The 26,050-nt window shown below is 38.6% G+C and overlaps 1 protein-coding gene across 6 annotated transcripts in view; it reads right to left on the reverse strand.

The window, feature by feature from the left end:
* The window catches only part of EXD3 (exonuclease 3'-5' domain containing 3), a 407,975-nt gene that overhangs the window by 196,168 nt on the left and 185,757 nt on the right, over positions 1-26,050 (reverse strand). For all 6 annotated transcript variants that reach the window (XM_074289063.1, XM_074289062.1, XM_074289065.1 and 3 more), the window contains 4 exons: positions 25,648-25,787; positions 24,011-24,111; positions 9,168-9,241; positions 6,677-6,715 (listed from right to left, as the gene is read on the reverse strand). In XM_074289063.1, coding sequence (XP_074145164.1) covers positions 6,677-6,715; positions 9,168-9,241; positions 24,011-24,111; positions 25,648-25,787 — 354 coding nt within the window. The remainder of the gene's footprint in view (positions 1-6,676; positions 6,716-9,167; positions 9,242-24,010; positions 24,112-25,647; positions 25,788-26,050) is intronic.

Below are 26,050 nucleotides of genomic sequence, written 5' to 3' on the forward strand. Positions count from 1 at the left end.
CCTGGAGGATGGCGGGACTGCACTACAGCCTTACTGATGCTTGCTCCTCTTCGACACCCAGGAGGGGCTTAGATTACAACTTTTCCATGTTTTCCAGGGTTCCCAGAACTCATCTGGCTCTGAGCCAAAGCAGCATAAGTATGTTTGTGAGATCTCTGGTGAATGGAAGTACCTGCAGTGATTTTTTCTCTGTTTTAATCCCTCTTGGTGCATTTCAACTCTGGGTGCTTTCTGTTCCGGTGAAGCAATGCTTGAGAGGGCAGAATGAATAAATCTTGAAATTCACACTCTGACAAATTGGCCTGATTTCCTAAATCCATAATTACAACATTCCTAAGAGATATGCATTCTTTCAGAGAGAAAGAGTGAAGATTAGTTTTCTATTTCTTGCCACTTATATGACTTCTCAGTGAAGAGAGTTTTCCCCCAACCCAAGCACACTTACACTTTTTTTTTTAACCTCCAAATATTCATGGATTTACTTGGATCTCTTTCTAGCACTAAACTAGTCAAATAATTTTGCCTAAGTGCAGAATGGGGACAAAGTACCCAGTGTAGATAGCCCACACTCCTTTGTGAATGCTGGGTATTTGCCCAATCCTCACAGAAGCCAATGTGTATCTTGTGGCAGCTCTCAGACAGGTTCTGATCCATTTACAGGTTATTTAGCAAGTCAGGATAATTGTTACAGGATTGGACTGTCTGATTATTGCTGAGAGGAGAGAATGCTGAGCAGGGATTTTCAAGTGATTACAAAACATGACAGAAATAGAAACTACTTTGTAAAAAACATTACTTCTAAACACATATTTAAGATATTTGAGGTCTGTTCTACAATGTCCCAGACTTAGAAGAAATATTGGCCAAATTAGACACTTGAAAAATGATTCCAAAAGCTAGTCTAAATTAGTACTGATGATGGGGCATGAACCATTTATGTCCACTAATCACTGTAGACAGTGTAGACAAACAGATCTGGTCTCTCACCAAGTTTTCTCTGACCCACAATCCCTAAGCTCTTTTCTTGTACCTTCCCCTGAGCTCTACAATACTTTTATTCTAGAATTATATTCCCATCAAAATTCTTAGAATGTTAAAGAGTTGGTTTATGAGCACTTGAGAGAAAAGTAGTAATCACCTGCAGTCAACATGGATTAAATGAGAACAAGTCATGATAAACTAACCACATTTTCTTTTTTGAAAGAATTACTAGGGCAGTACCAAAGGTAGAGCATATCTAGATCTCAGGAAGGCATTGAACAAACTCTCTTATGGTAGACAAAATATATAAATGTGGGTGAAATGAATGGTACAGTCAAGTGGATTTATAGTCAGCTAAATGACATTGGTAAGTTGTGGCATATCCACCACTTAATTAGAAAAAAAAGAAGAAATGAACAATGTTGATACCAGACTAAAAATTCTATTTCTAAAAGGTATGCATAGAGAAGTAGATGGAGGGGAAAAAAAAGATAGGAGGAAGAGAAGGATGAGGGGTGAAAGAAAGAGAAAGCAAGCATGAATATGCATTTAGTAAACACTTATTATATGCTAGGCACTATGTTAAACTTTGGGAATACAAGTATAAGCAAGCAGGACAGTCTCTGCCCTCAAAAAGCTTACATTTTAATTCAGGAAGACAAAACATAAGTGAGAACAGGAAAGCTAGGGAAAGGTCTAAAGTAGTAGATCACCTGACAAGTGAAGTGGAGCCTTAATTCTGAGCAAGAGAAGACAAAGGCTCACCTATTAGAGCCCAAAGTGGTTCCCAGGATGGAGTACACATTTTTTCTGGTGAGGAAGAGCTAGTGATAAAGCAAGGACTCCCTTATTAAAGTCCCAAGTCGATGGGTAGACAAAATTCTATTCATTAACTCAAAACCTCTATGAGGACTAAATAAGCTAAAATGGACTGACAAGCTCATCAATGAAAGTTGTGAAGAGGTATGTGAAGAAGAAAGTTAAGCTATTATTTTGTCTATTTGCTGATCTACCTCTAAAGAAAGAGAAAACTATAACTACGAGGAGTGACATTTAGGTATAGAGAAGAAATTCACAACTGCAAGTTTTTAGCTCCACAATTGTATACTATCAACGGAAGTAGTGAGATTTGAACTTGAGATTCACCTCTCACCATCCAGCAAGTATGCTCCCCACTCTTGCCAGCATGAGATGATCTAACTCTAATGCTTCCTAAAAAGAGTCAAAATGACTCTCAAAATCCTCTTCTGATGAATTCTACAATGCCAACACACAAAGCGATTTAACATCTGAAGTTCACATTTGGCACAATTTACTTGCAACTAAAGTAAAGATTTTGTGGGAATATAGTTATACATTTGCTACAGATTGCTGGCATCTGCCCCTGCAGTCCTCTGCTGAGAACAGGACTCATGTGCTAAAATCATTTGATTTTCATGGTAAAATCATTTAAAGTAGAAAAGCAAACAAATCCATAAAGCTTCTGACTCTGACAATAGAGAAGTCGGAGGAGAGGCTCTGTGGTGCTGAGCTGGGTTAGCAGCTGGCTTTTGCAGGAGGCCTTCATCACCACAGCAAGGATCTGTGGGGCATGAGAGGTCAGCAGCCTGAGTGATGGGGCTGGTCTAGTCAAGAGAAAATGAAGGCCTGAGCCTTAGGAGGTCAGGGGCTAGTTCAGGCTCTGAAATGGAATTCCCATGTGAACTGGGCAGGACAAATATGCTCCCATTTGCACACAAAAGGGGAACAGGTGCTTAGGATGCACCTTTGGTCCAAGTCCCATTGCAGTCTTAAGTAATATCGAACAACTTCATGACTCCCATGTAATCACAAACAGCAAGGATCCCTACCCTAAGTATGGAACTGAAATGGAGAACATCCTGGCAAAACTCCAAGTAAAAGGATTGCATTCGGCCAGAGATTCCCCTCGAAGTCTCAATTGGATGCGCTGTTTTTCTTCACTTTGAGTCTTAAATAGTTGGGCAGGGTTCCTATACAGCTGTTCCACAGCTGCTGGGCTACAAAGCAGAGATGGCTATATTCCAAAAGCACCTGAAGAGAATCAGCTAAGATAATGGTCAAATGTTTGGGTTTCCTTTTTGCTACTAAACTGAAATGTGGAACCATTAAGAGTAGCAATGATAATTTTGTGAGCAAAATTGCTGGATTGTCCTTCTGCTCCCAGAAGCACAGCCCCCAGGTCATACATGCCTCATTTCCCCAAGCAGGAAGGGGAGATTGAGTGTGGGATCTGACTCCTGTCTCAGCCAACACTATAGCAACAAAAATCTCCGCATAACAAAAGATGTCCAAGGCCCAACTAACACAGTTATTTAAAAAATTACTTGATATGACCAAAGTATGTGGACAGTCACAGCACTGACAGCTGAAAAGAAACTTCAGGAACTCTCCTCCAGTCCTCAACTTGATGAAAAAGGAAAACAATGAGGTACTGAAAGGCTATAAGCATTTTCACAAAGTTCACACTGGTAAAAGCGGAGCCAGAATTCTCTCTCAGGTCTTTTGGATTATCTTTACTACAACTTGATGCCCTCTGGCATATTATAAAATTTTAATAGGTGGGAATAAGGGGAAAGGATTAATTCCAAGAAGAGGAGAGGTAACAAAGGACAAGAGATGATAAAGGGAAGGGAAGCAAGTGAGCACGTGCTGTGCCTTACACTTTACCATTTCTCTGCCTCTGGTTGTAGCAGTGTGAGAAAGAGAATGGAATGGTAAATTTGGGTAATAGCATAGGGGATTTTGAATGCTAGGCTGAGAAAGTCAGATTTAATTTGGCAAGGAGAAGCTAGTTTATTTCTGTTTTTTTTTCCTGGAGGTCCGACATTTCCTTAATCATTTTCTTTACTATGGTATAAGGCATTTGGGGGAGTGAGGACCGACTGTCCCTCCCACATTGCAGTCCAAACAGTGACAGACTAGAAACAAAATCTTTACTAAAGTCTGTCTGACTGCCATGGTCACTGTCTCCTTCTCTGTCTCTGCTCTCAGAAGAAGAGCTGGAAAACTCAACATCTAATCTCTGTTCTAGATCAGAGAAGGAGAACCCAGGGGCATCATGAGGTATCCCAGGGAAGACAGGGATCTTCAGAGATGTTTTACAAATTCCTTCTTTGGAATCACTTTCCTCAGCCTAATGCCTCCCCATCTATTGATGAAGACCAAGCAAGAGTTGCCGGGATCTTATTACTGAAACCAGTTACTCTGCTTTGGAGACAAGCCACAGATGGATTTGCTGACACTATGACATCAGTCTTGCTAATTCAGAGGACCATGTAAATGGTACCCAGTAGGCTCTGAGGTGAAGTGTTTGACCACCAGCAAGAAGGGCAGGGAAATCAGATCGTAGAGTCCTCGGAGGAAAGTAAAACTAGGAATGATCAAGATTCTGAAAGGCTTCAAATGCCAAAGAGAAGAATTTCTATTTAATCCTGATTTTAACAGGGAGTCACTGGAGTTTACTGAGCAGGGAAATGGAGTAGCATGAACGTCTAGACCTATGTTTTAAGAAAATCACTTTTGCAGCTGGGTAGATGAACTGAAATGGGGAGAGAACTAAGAACCAAGTCCAACTCTGGTAAACCAATTAGAAGGCTCTTGCTTTCTATTAACAATCCAAATGTGAGATCATGGGATCTTCTATCATGGTAAAGGTAGCATGAATGGAGAGGAGATATACACAAATAAATGTAAAAGGTAGAAATCGCAAAATTTGACATCTGATTTTATATGCAGAGTGAAGACAACTGAAGAGTCAAGGATGATAATGGAAGCATGGGGGACTGGAACAATGATGGGGTCCCTGGATAATGACAGGGAAATTAGGAAGAAGGGAGGATTTGGGGGAAAAGATGGTGAGTTTTGGACATATATGAGATGTCTAGAGTACATGCAATTCAAAATGTCCAAGAGCAGCTGGTGATTCAAGATTAGAGCTCAGATCAGGGAAGATATAAAGATCTGGGAATCATTTACAGAGTGACAATCATGGAACCTGTGGGAGCTGATGAAATCACCAAATATGACAGCAGAAAGAATGAAGAGAAAAGGGCCTAGGTCAGAATCTTGGGGGGGGGGAGGAAGAGAGATCCATAGCTAGTGGTAAAACTTGGAGCTACTATAAAACTTCACAATCAAACCAGTCAGTGTGATTGCATAAAGACACAGAGATCATTCCTTATTTTACTTTTGCCTTGTCTACACAGCCTACCCAAGAAAAGAGAGACACACCTATCTGTGGAATGATTTATGATGTAAGAAATTCTGCTAGGTGTTATTATTTCCCTCACACAAGGCCAGAGAACTACTTCACTCATCAAAGCTGGGGCTAGGACATGACAGGGAAGTTCCTTGTAGGATTTAATGGGGACTTGTGTTGGTTAGAAAATTGCCAGAAAAGTGTACACTTTATATCATAAGATTTATCAACAGTCACTCCCAATGAATACATGGCCAATGCTTTTTTTGTGAAGATGAAATTATTTTGTAGCCTCCTTGTGCAGCAAACAGAGAACCTTTGATTTCATTTATTTTTCATTTCAGGGTTTGTGGAATGTGATTTATAAGGAACTCAGGATATTTCCTCTATATTCATCTGGTAACACAGTGCCTCCCATGCATCCCAAGCCTACAGCTTGAATGGAGACATTGCTCTAATCTAGTAGACATCCTCAACTGATAACTTGTCTTAGAGTTATAATTCTTTCCTTCAATAATAGAGCCAGAACTAAGCATTAGTTTTCACAAGTCTGAGTAAATTTCCAAAACATGAAGTTTCATGACAGTTGCGCCTACATATATGGCTGCTGTGAGGGCCTTGGAAGCTTCATTTCAAAGTAATGTTATCCTAACAACATTTCAAAGTGGGGTGTGTGTGTGTGTGTGTGTGTGTGTGTGTGTGTGTGTGTGTGTGTGTGTGTGTGAAAGAGAGAGGAGGAAGAGGGGAAAGAGGGAGGAGAGGGGAGAGAGGGGAGAGAGAAAAAAACACACAGAAAGAATGTCAGGCCCTGCAGGTTATAAGTAAATGAATATATCAGACTCTACAAACACCAAATGGTTATATGCCCAAAGGCAGCCTGGATCTGCAGAAAAGAGTTTTATGTATCATACAAAGGAATGTAGGATACTTATAGCTTTAAGCCAATTTTTGTTAACAAAAAATTTCAGTGAATTAAAAAGCAATAATGTAGTTTTGTCAGCTTTTAGGAACTCATTCAAAATTAAACATTAACTTGAATGCTTTTAAAGCCCTGATTCAAGCTTTCTCCTTCATATAGGCTATCAGTTAATATTCAGATGGACCAGTAAAGATGATAGATGTGCATAAAAATGTGCCTTTATCCCATTTGAAGCAAGTCTGTGTCATAGCTTATACTTTTGCAAAGCTACAAAGTCTCTTCTTTATGATTCTTTACAGTAATAAATATACATTAAAATTCCTACTTCTATATATACAAATAATTGAAAAGGAACTTTATATTTCCTTTGCAAAAATGGCCAGGCTCCTAAGAAGCTGGAAAGATTCCACTTCAGCACCCCAAATCTCTTTCTTCTATAGTCTTCCACTGCCTAACTTAACAGGTCAAAGAGGGTTTAATCCTAGGCTCCAAATTCAATGCTTGCATCTCTCTGGAGTGAGTTAATTTCTTAGAGACAGATAATACATTAAACTCACCTGAATGTGATCTTCCCAATTCTCCTGGGTCATGCTTTTCTGAAAAGCAATTGGAATAGAAATATAACTATTCTTAAAAAAATAAATCCTCTGGTGTAAAGGCATTAGACATGAAGAGGAAGACACAAGACCACAAGATTAATAATGACTTGAAATAAATTACCTGACTCATTTTCTATTGTCAACACTCAAAATTCTAGAACAACATATCTAATTTAAAATATACCCAGTGAAATTTTTTTTTTTCCTTCAGAAGAGTGGAATACAGGAACTTAAGCTTCCCGCATAGCCCTTTTCATACTTCAACCAGGGCTGCTCTGACTAGTTGTTGTCTGCTTTTCTGGGAGGAGGAGGACAAATTCCAAATGAAACCTTAAGTCAGGGGTAGGCATGGCACATTGGAAAGAGTTCTGGATTTAGGCATAGAGAACCTGAGTTCAAATCAAAGTTTGCTATTTTTATTTGTATAATCCTAGAGTGAAATCTCAGTTTCATTAACTATAACATGAAGTGATTGAATCAAATGATCTCTAAAGTCCCCCTCCAGTTCTCTAACCAAGAAAGCAGGTGCTTTCTCATAGGCTTTTGATGGCCTTCATTGTGGCCTTTTTGCATACTTGTCCAAATGCAATCTGGATTGTGATTTTGAATAAGCTTAAAGATGAGTAAATGTTTTTTTTTTTAGGAATTTATATAACATTTACTTTTTTATTTTTATGTAGTCACACACACACAAATCATAAAAAACTATTCCACTATTTAGAGTGGGTCTCTGGCCTTTTGGGAAGTCAATATTTTTGCACAACTCAAATCCAAACCTGTCTGCAATGAGAGGTGACAAACACTCTTTGGGGAGATTAATGCGGTGTTAAAGTCAAATATCAGGTCCTCGGCACATAACAAGTGGAAACAAAAGTTGTTAAATGATTTACTTCTTTATATTCTTAAAATTTTTGGTAAATGTGAAGGAATTCAATTTTTTTTTTTTTTAACTTTTGCCCACATTCATCATGGGGAAAAAGCAGTCACTTGTTTGTACTTGTTTATACTACATACTTCCATTGCACAAGAGATGTGAGATCATTGGGTAGATTTCTAGTCCTCCAATTAAAAAAAATGTCACCCTCTAAAGTATGTAAATGAGGACTCAGATGTGGTTTTTGGCTGAAAACCGCCAGAAGAAACTATAGGCTCATAGACATGAAGCTGAAAAGGGGCCTTGGAGGCCACCTAGTCTAAACCCAGTCTAGGAATCTGAAGTGCGTGGAGTGTAAGGGCTTGCTCCAAGTCACATAAGTATCTGTGGTGAGATTTGAACCCAGGTCTTCTTCAAAATCAAGATTCTATTGTATCATATTGCCATCCTCCATCATCATCCTGGAAAGGATTCTGAGCTACAGACAGGAAGTACACGGTTATTAAAAATCCAGACACTTTTCCCAGAATATGATGTCTCTCATAGGCAATGGACAATGGATTGGAGAGTCTTTTCAGTAAGATTGTTAGGTCTGCAACATTTGCAAAATTGGCTGGCTGGTGATTTTTCTCTGTGAAAAATGCTCAGTTCCCCTTAGTGCCCTTTCTCTTTATCCCAGAATGTGGAATAATTATTAGGACCTGGGATGTGTACTGAGAGGTCAATCTGATGTGAGCTCCTGGGAGACCCGCTGGGCAGGGGGTAGCATGCACATGTAGCCACTCAGAGGCATCCCTCGGCCCACAGGGCTTCCCTTCCCGTGTGTACATAACATCAGCTTATTCATGCCAAGAAAGCAGAAATCAAAGCCACAGCTCAACTCATGTTCTGATTAAGTTGTGAGGGACTCAGAGCTTATCTGGTCCAATTGCTTGATTTTACAGAGAGGATATTGAAGCCCAGAGGAATGAAAAAATTTGCCTAAAGTCACATAGCTAAGGAGCAGAGCCAGAAACTCTGGAGTCCGTGAGAATAGACAGGGAAAATGACCCCTGGGCTCTAGGCAATTGCTTTCTAAGGTGACATGCAACATACACAGTCATGGCCATTTTTATTCATTTCACCACGGCAAATGTTCAATCTGAAGGGAGCAGAAGTCCAGATTTGGCTGTGCTGCGGAAAGCAGAACAGAACACCTTTGAATCCAAGTGGAAAGTGCTATCCCGAAAAGCAGGTTAGAGTACAGATGATGCAATCTGATGTACAGAAGGGACGATTTCACAGCATTCCAAAAACAATTTGGAACAGCATTAAATGCTTATGATGGACTGACTAAAGCCACTGATAGAGATACAGGCAAACTGTATTTCTCTTCCATGTTCTTGATGACTTTATCAATTAGTCAGCAAGCATCAATTGCCTACTATATGGCAGGCACTTTATGTCCAAAGGTCAGAAACATTTTAAGTTGAATTGTGCTGTATTTCCTTAGAAGTATAGAAGTAGAGGTCCTTCTTTTTTACATGAACAAACCTTCTTAGCAAAATACATCTTGCATGTGCTATGCAGGCATACCTCGACAAACCTCTTGTAGAAGAGGTACCTGAGAGCTCCAAGGTGTCGTTGGTTCATGACATTTGGGCAGAGAGCTGAAACAAAGGAAAGAAAATACCTTAGCAACATGACTTGTTAGTACACTTGCTGTATGTTGGTTGAGCTTTCTTTTCCTACCCTGGGCATTGGTGGTAGAGAATGGGAAATTACTTTGTCATGAAATTACTGTCATCTTGTGCATATTTCCCCTTCAACATTTTAACCAATTCTATGTCTTGATAAGATGCCGAAAGTCCATTTGCCCCCAGTAGTGGGAGCAGCTGATGACTAAGAGCTTTTGCCCCAACTGAGATCCTTACTCTGAACCTCCTTCTCACATTAGGAAGGAAATGGCCCTTTCTCCCCTAGTCCTGAAATACCATCTCATCTGGTTCCCACTCCTCTGTGTTCCTTTCATCAGTTGTCCAAGCTTGGTCCCATACAGGGACCTCTCCCCACTTCTCCAGCTACATGCTGCTGCCTAAGCCCTGACCAGATTACATCCTACCCTTAGGAATGGGGATGACCTATCAGAACTCATTCTTCAATAATTAAGAATCTATCAATCATTTATTAAGTACCTTCTGCATGCCATTTCCTATGCTAAGCACCCATCATGTCACGCCTTGCCCATGTTAGCTGTCATTCTATCTCCTCCCTGCCCACTCCCTTATCCCCTAATGCCCTACTCCAAACCTATTCATTCTTCCACTGGGCTTTTTTTTTTTTTTAATAGCTTTTTATTTACAAGATATATGCATGGGTAATTTTTCAACATTGACCCTTGTAAAACCTTCTGTTCCCATTATTTCCCTCCTTCCCCTCACTCCCTGCCTCAGATGGCAGGCAGACCAATATATATTAAATATGTTAAAAATATGTTAAATACAATATATGTATACATGTCCATACAGTTATTTTGCTGCACAAGAAAAATCGGACTTACAAATAAGATTAAATTAACCTGAGAAGGAAATAAAAAATGCAAGCGGACAAAAACAGAAGGATTCACTGGGCTTTTTAAAAGGCCCCCTCAGAGTTAGCAAACATGTTTTCATCTTCCATCTTCTCCTTTTTTGTTCTTTCCATTTTCTTGCACCAAGACTTGGCTCTCTTTTGATGACGCGACCACCCCAGCCACCTTTTCCAACATTAATTGCACTTTCCCTCACACCCTGGGACTCACTGAGTTAGAATACTCTTCACTCTTCCTTTCCACTTTTTGGTTTTATCTCCATGACTCTACTTTCATTGCTCAGAGAGTGATGAACCTCAATCCATCTTAACAAACCAAATGAGATTTGGGTTAACATCAGTTGCCAAGTCTTGCTTCTACTTTCATAACATCTCTATATTTGACCTCTTCTCACTACACATTCAGCCAACACCTTAATTTTGGTTATAATGGTCTTCCTGCCTTAAATTTCTCCTAGACCAATCCATTCTTCACAGAGCTACAGTTCAACTGTGGAACTAACCGCTACTAACTGTGGAACTCTGCTACTCAATAAACTTTAGTGACTCCTTATTGCTTCTAAACCCAAATATAAACTCTAGTTTGCAAAACCAACACAACCTATCTCCAACCCTACTTTCCCCTTCTCATTATACATTACACCCCACCCCTGCACAGCAATGCATCTCTAGCCTTCATGACTTATACTAGCTGCTCCCATTATGCTTGGTTTATGTCTGTCTTATAGAATCACTTATTTCTGCCAAAACTCAACTCAAGTGCCACATTCTAAGTGAAACCTTTCCTGATCCCCCCAACTACCAGTGTTTTTATTTTTAAGCTATCTCATGTTTCTTCTATGAGAGACAATGGCATGGTGGGTAAAGAGCTGGTCAGGAAGATCTGGATTCAAGTTACATTTCTGATATATATTGGCTATGTGACCCAAGGCAAGTCATTTAACTTAGGTGACTTTTGAAGATGATATAAGTTCCAGGGAAGGTGCCAATCTCTTTGGGTAGATGGTATTTCCACATCTGGGAATTCCCTACACCAATGAAATTATTCCAGGTTCCATGTCTATTCTATTTCTTTTTTATATACTTAAATATGTACAAGTTGTCTTCCTCCATATAATTAAAGTCTTTGAAAAATGGGCTATTCCAATTTTTTGTTTTTGTAACAAAAGTACAATAGATCAGTGCCTGGCCATAGTAGGTGCTAAATAATTGCTTGTTTATTTGATAATATAATAGCCCATCTCAGTTTTTGCCCTCTTTGGAAAGCAGCATGATAAAGTAAAAAAGATTCTAGATTTCGGGACAGACTGGGGCCTTGCACTTTAGTACTAACTTGGCTATAATTTGTTTGCATAAGCCTCAACTTCCCATAAGTAAAATGAAGGAGGCAGACTAGATAGTCTCCAAAATCTTTTCTAGTCATGATTATTTATGACCTGAGAGTCCAGAGATCTGATCTATCACTTCTGTCTGGACAGCTCTTCCGTTATTCACTGAGCCTTGTAGACAAGCCCAGAGTAGCCATTTCAGACAAGTCATTAACATACATGGGACAGGCCAAAGAGGGAAGAGGCGGAGAAATTGATTAAGGGGGCATGTTGGCATCCAAGTATCAAAGAATTAGGGCTAAGAATATGCTACTAGCTAGATAATTTTATAGGATGTAGCACAGAAGTTCTTTGACTTATGTATTTATGCCCGAATACAGAGAAAGGCAGTTTTCCCTTGCCATCAAGTCACTCTGCACCTCTAACTTGGTGGCTTTCATCATGCTGTTGTCTAAGTGAAAAGTATTTGTCATTTCATCAGAAGTTCAAACTGGAGCACATCATCCCTAATAACAAATTATTTCAGAATTTAACCTGCTGCACCCAAACCTATTAGTCAGACACAAGCAACCTCTATCTGGGATATCTTTCTCAAGGACAAATGCTATTGGAATGACAAAAAACCATGAATATTGTACACTCTACACATGCTTGCAAATAGGAGTAAAACTCAAGCCAGTGTTTCTTCCTGACCACCCTGCAAAGAAAGCTTTTCTCAAAGTACCCACCCTCTAAAACAAAGGCAGTCATCATGCCTGCTTGGCCAAGACTACTCCACACCAGGGCAGACACAAGGATTCCCTGCAAGGTCTTCCACAGGCAAAAGCAGTGGCAAATGTTTGCTGCTGCTACTACTGACTGCCCATGCTGGCTATTGGCCATGGTGAATCGGCAGTGGCTTGGGAGGCTGCCACTGTGACAATGCAGTCAGCCCCTAACTAGATTTTCTAGGCTAGGGAGGGAACCATCATACCAAACACAGAAATGCATAACATGAAATTTTCCTGATTGGGGCTGGATCCAGATAATCCCGAAGACAGACTTCAAGTTCAAGAAGTCTGGATTGTTAGGCAAAAAATGTTGGAATTCTGCTTTCCCTCTTTAAGGAGGTAACAGCAAGAGGGAAAATACTCACACTGAAATAGATAAGATTTAGGTGAGAATAATTTTATGGCTAGTGAGGAGCTACTGCGATTAGAAAGGCTGGATAATCTTTTCTGGGTATCTCTGCTTATCATTCTGAAATGGTCTTTAAGACTCACTTTCTCTATGAAATCTTCCCAACTACTATAGTCTTAATTCTTCTCATTTCTAAGAATACTTATGGTAGCTGGGTGTGTCATCCCTGCCATGGGGAGGCTGAGACTGGTAGATCATTTAAGATGGGAAGTTCTGATCTGCAAGAGGATTAAGGACAATCCGGTGTCCAAACTAACACCAGCACTAGTATGGTGAACCTCCAGGAGAGGGAGAAAGAGGTTTCAGACTGCCTTGGGAAGGGCAAGATGTCCAGGTCAAAATTTCTGTGTCAATCAGCACTAGGATTTGGCCTGTGGTAGTCAGATGCTGCATTTCCAGCCTAGGTGAGGTAGGAAGACCATATCTCACTCCTTCCCAAAATTTGCATTTTAGTTAAAACAAACAAACAAACAAACAAAAACCACCAAATCCCAATTAATCAATAAAATAACAAGCAGTAATAATAGCTAGCATTTATAGGTCTTTAATGTTTGCAAATTAAATCATTGGATCCTCACAACAAATTTGTGAGATAGGCACTATTATTATCACCATTTTCCAGAAGAAGAAATTGGAACTAAGATTGCGTGATTCCCTCAGGGTCACTTACATAGCTAATGGGTGTTGGAGATAAGATTCAAATTCAGGCCATCTAGGATTCTATCCTTTGGGCCATCCAGTTGCCTGGATGGGGAGCAGGATTACAGACCAAAATAATCCATGCTTTCAAAGAGATTATCAGAGAGATTAAGATATGAGCATATATATAAATGCAACACTATATACTAAATAGTGCTTTTCCACCAGAAAATTTCCTTGGATCTATTAGTGGGGACAATCAAGAAATGCTTATGCAGGAGAAAGTTGAACTTTGAAGAAAGTTATAAACTCTTAGAGGCAGAGATGAGGAGGAGCACAATAAAGGCTTGGGGAGCAACCAGTGCTAGGACATGAAGACAAATGATGAAATCTGGTGTGGACAACAGAAAGCCATTTTGGCTGGACCATTAGAGTACACATGAAAGGAAGTAAAACATAATAAGGTTGAAAAGAGGCTGACACTAGATTGGAAAGGGCTTTAAGTGCCAAAAAGAGGAGTTTCCATTTGCTCCTAGAGGCAAGAAGAGGCTTTCTAGGCTTTCTGGGAAGGGGTATGATGCAGTCAGACTTATGCCTTGCAAATAGAGCTCAGACAGTTGTATGTGAAGGATGGAACGGAGAGGAGAGAGACAAAGTGGGAAGACCAATTAGAAAGATGCTGAAAAAATATTAGGGTAAAAAAGAGGGAAGAGATGAACCCCTTATTTTTTTCAATGAGGGCTACATGAAAAGATGATGTGGATATAGAATCTCTAAGAATTGGCAACTGATACAATATGGAGGAGATAGAACACAAGGTTTTGCAAGGGTCAATGTTGAAAAATTATCCATACATATTTTTTTTTAATTAAAACTTTTTATTTTCAAAATATATACATGAATAATTCTTGACATTCACCCCTACAAAACTCTGTGTTCTTATTTTTTCCCTCCCTTCCACCACTTTCTCCCTCAGTCGGCAAGTGATTCCATATATGTTAAACATGTCATGTATATATTTGAAAATAAAAAGCTTTAATTAAAAAAAAAAGATATGGAGGAGAGGAAGACATGGAGGAGGGGAAGATGTTTCTGAGATTATGAACCATGGGGACTGGAGGGAGAAGAACAGAGAAACTTAGAAGCAGAGTGGGTTCAGGAACAGGTAAAGAAAATAAGTTCTGTTTTGAACATGTTGAATCTTGAGATGCTTATGGGACACATATAATTGAAAATGTCCTAGCAGCTGACAAGATCATCAAACACAAAATTGATTTTAATTTTCTTTAATCATTTCAAGTCTGAATCTTGCCTACTTTAAAACAGTATATATATTCGAGGGGCAGAGAGTACATGCTCCTAGCTTTCCTTGTTTCTTGAAAATAAATACTTATTGACTGATTTAGGAGATAAAGTACTGAATGAGCTTGAGTCTGCTTCTCTATTCTTAGGCTGGAAAGGAGGCTCATAGTCAACTAGAGGAGGCCACTTTCCACATGTTCACCCAGATAAGAGAAAAAGAAAGAGTTGTAGGGAAATGCTTTGTGGGAAACACGGCTCTCTTATGAGGAATAGCTCAGGCAGTTTACTGGACAGGCATAGAGTAGAAAGCCCATATTTTTGCCTTCCAGTAAATAAACTAAAAGAAAGACTATAAAAGGAGAGAATGAAACCTTTACTTCCTGGTTCACTTAGAGAAGATATAGCCTTGTTCCAGAGGAAAAAACTAAGCTAGGTTTTTACCCTATCCTTGCTCATTTTCTTTTAGATAGGAGACATATGAAGTCAGCAGAATCAGTACATTACTTAATGCTGCCAGCCATGAAAGATTTAATAATCATCATCTGATGGTGATGAAAAAAAGATTCTATGGCATCAAATATCAATTTGGAGGGAGACTATGAAACCTCCTTCATTAACCACCTTATCAAAAATGCAGAAATATTCCCAAGGGGTTAAGTCTGAGTGCAATGGTGATGACACAGTTCCTTAGCACAGACCCTTCTGACGTTGCTCTGAGATTCTATGCTTAAGCAGCTTCATTTTTACTGTTAAACAGGAGAAAGTTCCCATTTATGCTTATGTCATCCTGTCAGTCCTCATAGCATATTAACTGAGCAACATTTTCAAATATACCAAGATGACTCTGGACAAGTTCTTACTTTCAAATTCAGGTTAATAAAATATTAAGACATTTATCTCTTCACTTTTTCTGCAGTTCTACATCTGAATTAATGTCTTGGTTGACTGTTAAGAGCATGTTACACCTCTGAAAGGGAGGCAGTGATTGCCATGTATCTCTAGGAGATTCATGCAGCTTACGAGCTAAATTTGAAGGAAGAGATGCTCCTACTTTACCTGAGAAAACCCTCTGAATCCTGTATAGTCCTCTTCTGCCCTCTGCTGTTTCCATCTCACTCTCCTCTTACCTGAGAAAGATTTCATCATGTTCAGGCCAATTAAGTTCTTCTAGAGACTAGATCATTGGTCCTCAAACTTTTTAAACAGGGGGCCAGTTCACTATCCCTCAGACTGTGGGAGGGCCGGACTATAGTAAAAACAAAACCTCACACTCTCTCTCCGCCCCTCAGCCCATTTGTCATAACCCGGTGGGCTGTATAAACATCCTCAGAGGGCTGCATCTGGCCCACGGGCCGTAGTTTGAGAACTCCTGGACTAGATCGACTCTAACACTTTCATTTTACAAAAGAAGAGAATGAGGTCTAGAAAAAGTAAATGTATAGTTAGTTGGAAAACCAAGATTAGAACCCATGTTTCTTGATTCCTTAGTTCAGAGAGACCAATCTGTAATTTAGGTTTCCAGATCCACCACTTTCACTTGATAATATATATGCACACCAATCACCATCCAGTCTGAGTCCTAGAATATTAGGCCTTTGAGATCTAGTGCCACATAACTTTTTCCTATTTCCTGTCTCCTCACTCCCCACAGGATCAAGATCAAATTCATTAGTCTGACATTCAAGGCTCTCTATAACTAGTCCTCAAACTACCTCTTCAACTTAATCTCATACTATTCTCAAATACAAACCTTCTTCTCCATTCACGTCAGTCTCTTCATTGTCCCGGAAGCATACTAGGCTCATTTAGCTCTCCACCTTGGCTTACACTGCTCTCAGAACGAGTGTTCACCTATCCAAATCCTATAGGTCCTTCAAAGCCCAAATAAAATCTATGAAGCTTTATAATGCCAGTCTGGTGACCTATCATTCTGAGCTGCTTGGCACATGTGGACTGAACTGTATAGTGACAGTCATAATTCACATGGGTATGATGCTTTAAGGTTTACCAAGTTCTTGGCAAAAATCCTTTGAGGATTTGATTCAAAGAGAGGATAACCTACATGTTCAGCTAGGTATAAAAATCTACAGGTATCTCTTGGATATAATCTATTAAGGTAACTACAAGGAAGCAGGAAGTAAAGTGGATAAGAGAGAAGTGTGGGGCTGACAGAAGGGAAAGTAGATTGAGGGGAGTAGTGTAGTCAGAAGCAAAATACTTTTGAGGAGGGACGGTGTGAAAAGATAGAACAGGATGGTGGGAAATAGAGTTAGTGATCATAACTGAAACTTTTTTACAGCAAGCTTCTCTGATAAAGGCCTCATTTCTCAAATATAAAGATAACTGAGCCAAATATATAAGAATACAAGCCATTACCCAATTGATGTATGGTCAAAGGATATGAAGAAGCATTTTTAAGAAGAAGAAATCAAAGCTATCTGGGGTCATGTGGAAAAAATGACCTAAATCACTATTGATTAGAGAAATGCAAATTAAAAATCTCTTGAGTTACTACCTCACACTTATCAGATTGGACAATATGACAAAAGAAAAATGACAAAGATTGGAGGGAATGTTGGAAAATTGAATTATTAATGCTTTGCTGGTGGAATTGTAAACTGCTCTAGTCATTCTGCATAACAATTTGGAACTATGCCCACAGAGCTATAAAATCAAGCATAATTTTTTAACCCAGCAATAAATACCAAAACCAGATCTCTATCCCAAAGAGTTCAAGAAAGAAGGAAAAGAACCCATATGTACAAAAATATTTATAGCAGCTCTTTTTGTGGTGGCAAAGAATTGGAAATTGAGGTGATAATAAAGAATTGGAAATTGAGGTGATGCCATCAATTGGGGAATGTCTTTTGTAATACCATCTTATGCTATAAGAAATAATTAACATGATGCTTAAGAAAAACCTGAAAAGACTTAGATGAACTGAAGAAAAGTGAAGTGAGTAGAATCAAAGAACAGTGTACATAGAATTAGCAATATTGTACAATAATTAACTGTAAAAGACTCAGCTATTCTCAGTAATGCAATGATCCAAGACAATTCTGAAGGATTTATGATGAAAAATATTCACCTCCAGAACTAATAGAATGTGAATGCAAAATGAAGGATTTTGTTTTGTTTTGTTTTGTTTTGTTTTCCTTCTTTTTCTCCTTTGGGTTCATGTTTTCTTTCACAACATGACCAATATGGAAATATGTTTTACATGACTGTGCATATATGCATGACCAAATCAAATTGCATGAGAGCTGAAGGGAAAGGAATTTGGAATTCAAAATTTAAAAAAAAATTAAAATTTGTTTTTACATGTAACTAGAAAAAATAAAATGACAAATCACTTTGAAATAGTACAAGTGATTTGCAAATTCCCATTGTGAAGGAAGATAAAGTAATTTGTTCAAGATCACGTACAAACTACTGTTGTAGTCTTGAACAAACCACCTTACTCCATGCCTTAGTCACCTATTGCGTCTCAATGGTTTTTGTTTCAAAAAAAATCAATCTTATGTGTCCATAAAACTGCCAGCAACTTCAGTTCAAGGAGAGAAATAAATTACAGGTACATTTTGGAAGCAGAAAATGTTATCATCAATCCCAATTCTTGGGTTGTACCCCCATAATATCTGCTTCAGAACCAGGCACACAGATGCTTAATAAATATTTTTTGAATTGAACTTAATTTTTTTCTCCTCTACCTGCCTATAGGCAAGTTAGAATCTAACCCCAACTCTTTGAAGTAAAGCAACTGACTTGGGATGATCAGAGAAAGTACAACTAACAGAGAGATGATGAGTCTGGATTGTTATCATCAGAGAAAAGAGAACCTAATTGAGGACAAGAAGTTAATGAACCCACTATGCTGAACTCCCTTCTTTTTTAACAGAGAGATGAGGAACAACATATGATGCTTTTGTAACAGACGTAATAATGATAGCTGGTATGGATAAAGGGCTAAAATAGCTATAAAGCACTTTAAAACATTGTCATCTGCTGCTCACAATAATCCCTAACAATAGGCATAAGTACTGTTGTTATCTCCATTTAACACTTGCAAGCCAAAGGGCTACTTAACTGTGTATACCCTTTTATTCTGCAGTGTTTCTACTAGATCCATATTCCAAAGAGATCATAAAAAAGGAAAAAAGAACCCACATATGCAAAAATGTTTTTAACAGCAGCCCTTTTTTTGTAGTGGCAAGAAACTGGAAATTGAGTAGGTGCCTATTAGTTGGAGAATAGCTAACTATGTTATGGCACATTAATATTATGGAATATTATTGTTCTGTAAGAAATGATTATCAGGATGATTCCAAGAGTGGCCTGGAGAGACCTACATGACCTGATGCTAAATAAAGTGAATAGATCCAAGAGAAGACAGTGCACAGCAACAAGAAGATTTTGTGAAGATTAACTCTGATGGACTTGGCTCTTTTCTTTTTCTTTTCTTTTTTTTTTTAATTAATTAATTTATTTGTTAATTAATTTTATAATTATAACATTTTTGACAGTACATATGCATAGGTAATTTTTTACAACATTATCCCTTGTACTCCCTTTTGTTACAAATTTTCCCTCCTTCCCTCCACCTCCTCCCCTAGATGGCAGGCATTCTCATACATATTAAGTATGTTATAGTATATCCTAGATACAATATATGTGTACAAAACCGAATTTTGTTGTTGTTGTTGTTGTTGCACAGGAAGAATTGGAATCAGAAGGTAAAAATAACCTGGGAAGAACAAAAAATGCTAACAGTTTACACTCATTTTCCAGTGTTCCTTTTCTGGGTGTAGCTGATTCATTGATCAATTGGAATTGGATTAGATCTTCTCTTTGTTGAAGATTTCCACCTCCATCAGAATACATCCTCATACAGTATTGTTGTTGAAGTGTATAGTGATCTCCTGGTTCTGCTCGTTTCACTCAGCATCAGTTGATGTAAGTCTCTCCAAGCCTCTCTGTATTCCTCCTGTTGGTCATTTCTTACAGAGCAATAATATTCCATAACATTCATATACCACAATTTACCCAACCATTCTCCAACTGATGGACATCCATTCAACTTCCAGTTTCTAGCTACAACAAAAAGGGCTGGGACTTGGCTCTTTTCAACAGTGAGGTGATTCAGGCCAATTCCAACAAACTTGTGATGGAGAAAGCCATTTGCATCCAGGGGGAGGACTGTGGGGACTGAATATGAATCACAACATAGTATTTTCACCTTTTTGGTTATTGTTTGCTTGCTTGTTTTTTTTTTTTTCTCATTTTTTCCCCATTCAATCTGATTTTTCTTGTGCAGCATGATAAATGTGGATATATTTAATATGTTTAGAAAAATTACACATGTTTAACCTATATTGGATTACTTGTCTATGGGAGAGAGGGTGGTAAGAAGGGAAGAAGAAAAATTTGAAACAGAAAGTTTTGCAAGGATGAATGTTGAAAACTATTTTTGCATGTATTTTGAAAAATAAAACTATATTAAAACAAACAATAGTTGTAGAAACTAGAGTGCTGTGACTGACAAAGATCACACAACTAGACAATGTTTTGAGTTGATTCCAATCCAGGCCTTCAGGGTGCCAAGTCCAGTCTCAAAAATATTTGGGGATGGCTACAAGCACACATTTATTCCTGTGCAACTCTTTACATTGCAATTTTCTAACAATTGACCCCAATTTGCCTTGCAAGGATCATAAACATAGAATGGGGTAGAAACCTTGAGAATATGCCTCAAGCTTTTCATAGTATAAGAGTATAATAATGAAAATACAAAATCTTTTTTTATATAATTTGAGAATCTGTTTTTGAAAGTAAATATCTAGAAAAGGAAGTGATAATCACCAGAAGCTATCAAGCATTTTTCCAGAACAAGTTGCACCAGCCTAGCCTCATTTACATACTTGGCAGGGGTACCAGACTAGTGAAACAAGTGAATACCATGACGATAAAGCTAAATTAATTTGGAACTGATTGAGGGGCTACATTCAGGGGAAGGAACCTTTGATTGAGACAATTTAACATTTTATCAATTATGTGGATAAAGGTAAATGGCATGTTTATTAAATTTGCCAATAGCATGAAGCTAAGAAGAGCCAACACACTGGATGGCAGAGTTGGGATTTTAAAAGATCCTGAAAATCAAGAATATTGGCCTGAATCTAAATGAAATTAAATATGGATAAAGATAAAAGTTTCGTCCTTGGTTCAAAAAAATCAATTTTATAAACACAAAACAGAGGAGGTACAGCTAGCATAAAAGTTCATCTGAAATAAAAGGGGGAGAATTTTGGTGGACTGCAATGTAAACTACAGATATCTATCACCTTTCCCTTAATTTACTCTTTTACAGGTTAAGCATGTTCAATTTCTTCAACCCTTCTGCAACTGTCATGATTTCCTGACTCTACATCATCTTGGTGGTTTTATTCTGTACATTTTTCATTTTGCCAGTGTCTTTTCTAACACGTGTTGTCCAGAATTAAACACAATGTTCCAGATTTGGTCTGACCAGGGCAGAGGTCAGTGGTGTAAAGACTTCTATTGATGCAGCCTAAAAATCTCATTCATTTTTTTAAGCTGCCACATCACACTGTTGGCTGCTGTTATGCAAAACAATATGACTGGGTCTCATGGCTAACATCCAAAGCAGGAAGTGATCCTCCCCTACTTCCCTCCCAAGTGTTCAGTCTTCATAAGCACCTGGATACCCACTCACTCCCAGCAAAACTTGCTGTGTTTACATTGTTCTGGAAAGCACTTAGGAGCTATAGCAACACATGCTATATAAACAAATACTAGGAATACAGAAGACTAATAAATACTGCACATTAACATCTGGCCAGTAGGAAGTAATTAACCCTTCTCTTAATTCATTAATTCTGCAATCACTTCATATATTCATTCAACATGAACTTATTAAATACCTAATATGTGTATGGCCCAGTGGTAGGGTTTAGGCGAAGAAATAAGAAATGGAAGAGGAAGTGGCTGCCTTCAAAGGTTTGGCAGTAAAGCTAGGGAAGCACAGCATAGCCATGAAACAGCTAAATAACAACACAACAGTCTGTGAGAAGTGCCAGAATCAATGGTATAGCCCAGAAACACTGAAGGAACTTTGAAGAGGGAAGTGATCAGGAAGGCTTCAGAAAGGAAGGGGGACTTGATTTGGATCTTAAAGAATCAAGGGAACACAGCTAGAGAAAATAGTTCAGAAAGGACATTGTGAGAGATGGGGGGAGATGGGAAGGAAAAGGGCATCATGAACAGTATTCTACAAAGTTGGGATCAGAAGAATGTGTTTGGAAGTCATGCACTAGATAGGGAGAAAAGCACTAAGCATAAGCACTTGGAAAGGGCTCCAGCTTCTGAGAAGGATACAGTGTGTGCCAAAGTTTCGGTGTGGATGTAAGCTTTAAAAACTTCAGATTATAAATGCTACAAACTGATTTTTAAAAATGTATTACTTAACATTTTAAAATAATGATGTTTTGTTGATTTTTAAAACTTTGTAAAAACTTTCATCAGCTGCTGTTGTGACTTAAAGCGTGCATTTGTAATCCTAATCTTAAAACCATCCAAAGAATGAGGTTTTTACATGATGGTTCTGATATAAAAACATGAGAAAAAATGGAAATAGAACCAGTGACTGGAGTCACTAAACTAGAAGACTTCCTCTACCAATTCACTTTTATCCAGTATAACACTGAAAGTGTCACACACATAATACATGTCTTTTAAAATTGAAAATTTATCACTGAACATTCATAAAACCAAATAAGTGTAAAGAAAATTCAAATAAGCCTTCAAATGATGCTTCTGTAAGTTTGTTCTTCTATGCTTTTGAGATTATTAATATTTAAAACTTCATCGAGACTTTAGAGTATTCTAAAGCAGTAGAATACACAGCTTGTGTATTCTACAGTAGTCAGGGATATAAAACATGTATCCATTTAAAACCTGAGAACAGCTTTAAAGTTATAATAAGACAATATTAGATAATGTGGTTCTTGTATCACAGCAAGTGTCAGATCTTCCAAATAAAACTAATATCACTATGGTATACTGGTCTTATCAAGCTTCCTAAAGGTATGTCTTGAAGGAAGTTCAGAATTTTGACTGACATTTCAGAAGTGGGGAAAGCATGAGCAAGGTCACAGAGACCAGAATAAGACTGTCCTAAATGAAAGAGAAGGTCAGAGCCATGGAACTCCAGAGCTTGCCAGGTGGATGGCTGATTTTTCTCCTAATGATGCTAATGGCCGCAGTGCACAGTGGGTATGGGTTCTCTTCTGGCCTCAATCCGTGATATCCTGCCGGGCTTTAATGAACAGTATATAGAAAAGAAGTCTTTAGATCCCCTTAGGGAAGTTAGTTTTTTAAAACTTGACAACAGAGGCTCTGACACCAGCAAAAATGAAGCTTTCAGCTGGGTTTTTTGCTCTGGGTCTGGGGAGAATGGCCACAAATTGTTCTCTTGTGGGGAAAAGGAAGAGAAGATAGGATAGAGATGCAGGAAGGGCTGAAGAATGCACCCAAGTAAACTCTACTAGCCTTTGGCAGGAAACCAGCCTGCAGAGACATGCTTCCTTCAGCTCCCTTTATGGGGAAGAATGGTACGTTGCTCTCAGAGCTAGCCAAATTCCCTCAGTCCCTCAGGAGTTCAGAGGCAGGGGAAGAGGAGAGGCATGTAATATCCCGTCTGCTTGACCAAGTGGCAATGAATGCAGACTCGGGCCTGCTGAGTGACCCAGAGGCTCCTGCTGGGAACCTGTTCCCTATTTCATGCCCCCTGCTCCTCCAATTGGAATACAAAGCAATGTAATGAACAGATTGGGAAGAATAGCCTGGGACTGAAGGGGAAGTTATTTAAATGACTCCTCTGAACACCATAAATTCCGTTTTGTTTTGTTTTCTAAATGAGTTGCAAGAGTGGTATAAATATCCTTTAACTACAGCCTCCCTCCTCCAACCAAATTCAAGATGGACTGTTGCCATGTTTCTTTTTTTTGCCCTGGGTGAGTGCTTCCTCTCTGGAAGCCTTGATGAGTTATGGGTGGCCTATTTCATTAGGCAACAGAATGATAACTCATAGCTGGACATCAGAATCCAAGGACCTAACCTCTTTGGAGGTCAGGATTAATTTCATACCACAGGATGAAACATCACACTACTGTCACTAGCATCCCACACCAACAAAAGAAGTAACTGTTTCCATAATTCATAGGCTGCACTTTGAGATTACATCAATTAAGATTAATGGAACCATGGCTCAGAACTAGCTCCTGATTACTGCTGGCCTGGATGGAAAGGCTTCTTTGGGTTTGTAATTTTTTTTTTTTAATAAAGAAATCTGCTGGTGAAATGATTTTTAAGAAAGCCACATACCTGGATCTAGGTTGTACTGGCTCAGCAGCCTGAAGACAAGTTTGCTCAGCATTTTCTGATTCAGTTTGTCGGCTCTTGAGGGAGGTACATTTTGATACTGCCTGCAAGAAAGAAGACTAGTATATTATCATAGATTTCTTCTATAGTTCTTTTAATAACATTATTGGTATGTGTCAGAGCAGAAGACTATTCAAGACAAGGGTCTGTGTTTCTCCTTCACTCAATTCTTATAGTCAGGCCTGTGAGATAGTTATGGGACTATGAATCTTCACAGAGAATTCTAGTCAATTTAATTCAGTACATATTCAGCATATATAACATGAAGGGTATGGGGAATAAAAAGTCCTGCTCTAAAAGAGTTTTTAATGAGGGAGAACAGTGCAGGACAAACAATAATGATGATGAAAATTATAACAACATTTACCTAGTGCCATGTGCCAGGCACAACTAAGCCCTTTACAATTATCTCATTTGGTCCTTATGACAACTCTGCAAGATAAACTCTAGTATCACCCTCATTTTCTAGAAGAGAAACTGAGGAAAACATAGATTAAATGATTGCCCAGGGTCATATAGTCAATAAATTTCTAAGGCCAAATTTCAACTCAGGGATTAACAATTCTAGGCTTGGCATTCTATCCATTTTGCCACTTAGCTTCCCCTATACAAGGGAGAAAAATAAATGCAAAGAAAAAGCCAAGCAAAGTACTATGAGAAATTTGAGAAAGGAATAATTTCACTCCTTTCCAAACTCTGTGTAATACTTAGCAGTAGGATTAGTAAGAGAAAAGGAGCTACAACAAGGAATTACCACTGCCACATAGAAGTCTGCTTCATCCCATCACAGCAGACAAAAGAGACAACAAACAAATATACAGGCATGTACACAGACACAGATCTACACGTTCTCAAGAGAAAAAAAAAATCATGAGAGGCTGTGCTCAGATTCTTGGCCTTTACTGATTTCTTAGCTACATCAACAGAGACTCCCTCTCCTCACCCCAACTTAAAAATCCCTACAAAATATACTCTACCAAAGCAGGATCTCTATATACATGTTGTGGCTGCTGGGAACATGGTGGGAAGCATGTGTGCAATTGGAGGTGTGGGTTCATATACTGCTTGGAGCACAGGAGAATCAGTTAACCCCAAGGAGTTTTCAGTTTCTTCTTCTATAAACGAGATTAATTTCTGTACCATCTATTTCACAGGGTGATTATGAGTGTATAAAAGGTATAATGCACTATATACATGTAAGGAAAAATGATTAGCTCCTGGGGCAATATCCAGCAACTTCTGCTTATACTGATAAAAGAAATGTGAAGAGTTAAAGTTGTCATTTGTTCCTTTTCCAAGGAAAAGTAATTTTCCAAAGTGTTTTTGGAGAGAACATGGATGAAGGAAATCTCATTTGTTTTTGATTTGCCAACCCTTTTAATTGCTTATATTCTGCTCATGTATGTGGCTCTGAAACCTGCTGAGGTAGCAGATTCTAAAATTTTTGCACAGGAACCTGACTCGAGAACCCATTGTGGTGCTATGTTCTCTGCTTCTCAACCATCTGGTTTAGATGCCTAAGTCTAGAGAGCAGAATTACACTGCAAAACTACTCTATATGGCATCTTTGGATTACTTACCTGGCAATATCTCTAGTATTAAAACTGGGATGACACCATGTGTCCATGATCTGTAAGAGTTGGCTCTGAAGGTGTGGATAGTCAGCCACGTAGTCCTCAACAAGGTTTGCTTTATCCTGAAGAAGCAAGGGTGTGCACATCTAAAGGGGAGGGAAGAAAACCACATGCACATCAACAATCATGTTATGATGAACAGTTTGTAATAATAATAGATAAATAAATGGCCAGGCTTCAGACCCAGAAAGTATAAAGAAGCTGTGAAACCCAGGAAGGAGAAAGCTCTGAAATTAAAACATGATAATGTTGAACTTCATATTTATAACCTACAACATTGCAGTTGTACCATCTATCTATAGGACTATAAGCCTAAACAGTTAGTTTAGACCTCAGTTCAGAAGTCAGA

Source organism: Sminthopsis crassicaudata, chromosome 2 (assembly GCF_048593235.1).
Source record: "Sminthopsis crassicaudata isolate SCR6 chromosome 2, ASM4859323v1, whole genome shotgun sequence".
Classification (NCBI taxonomy): Eukaryota; Metazoa; Chordata; class Mammalia; order Dasyuromorphia; family Dasyuridae; genus Sminthopsis; species Sminthopsis crassicaudata.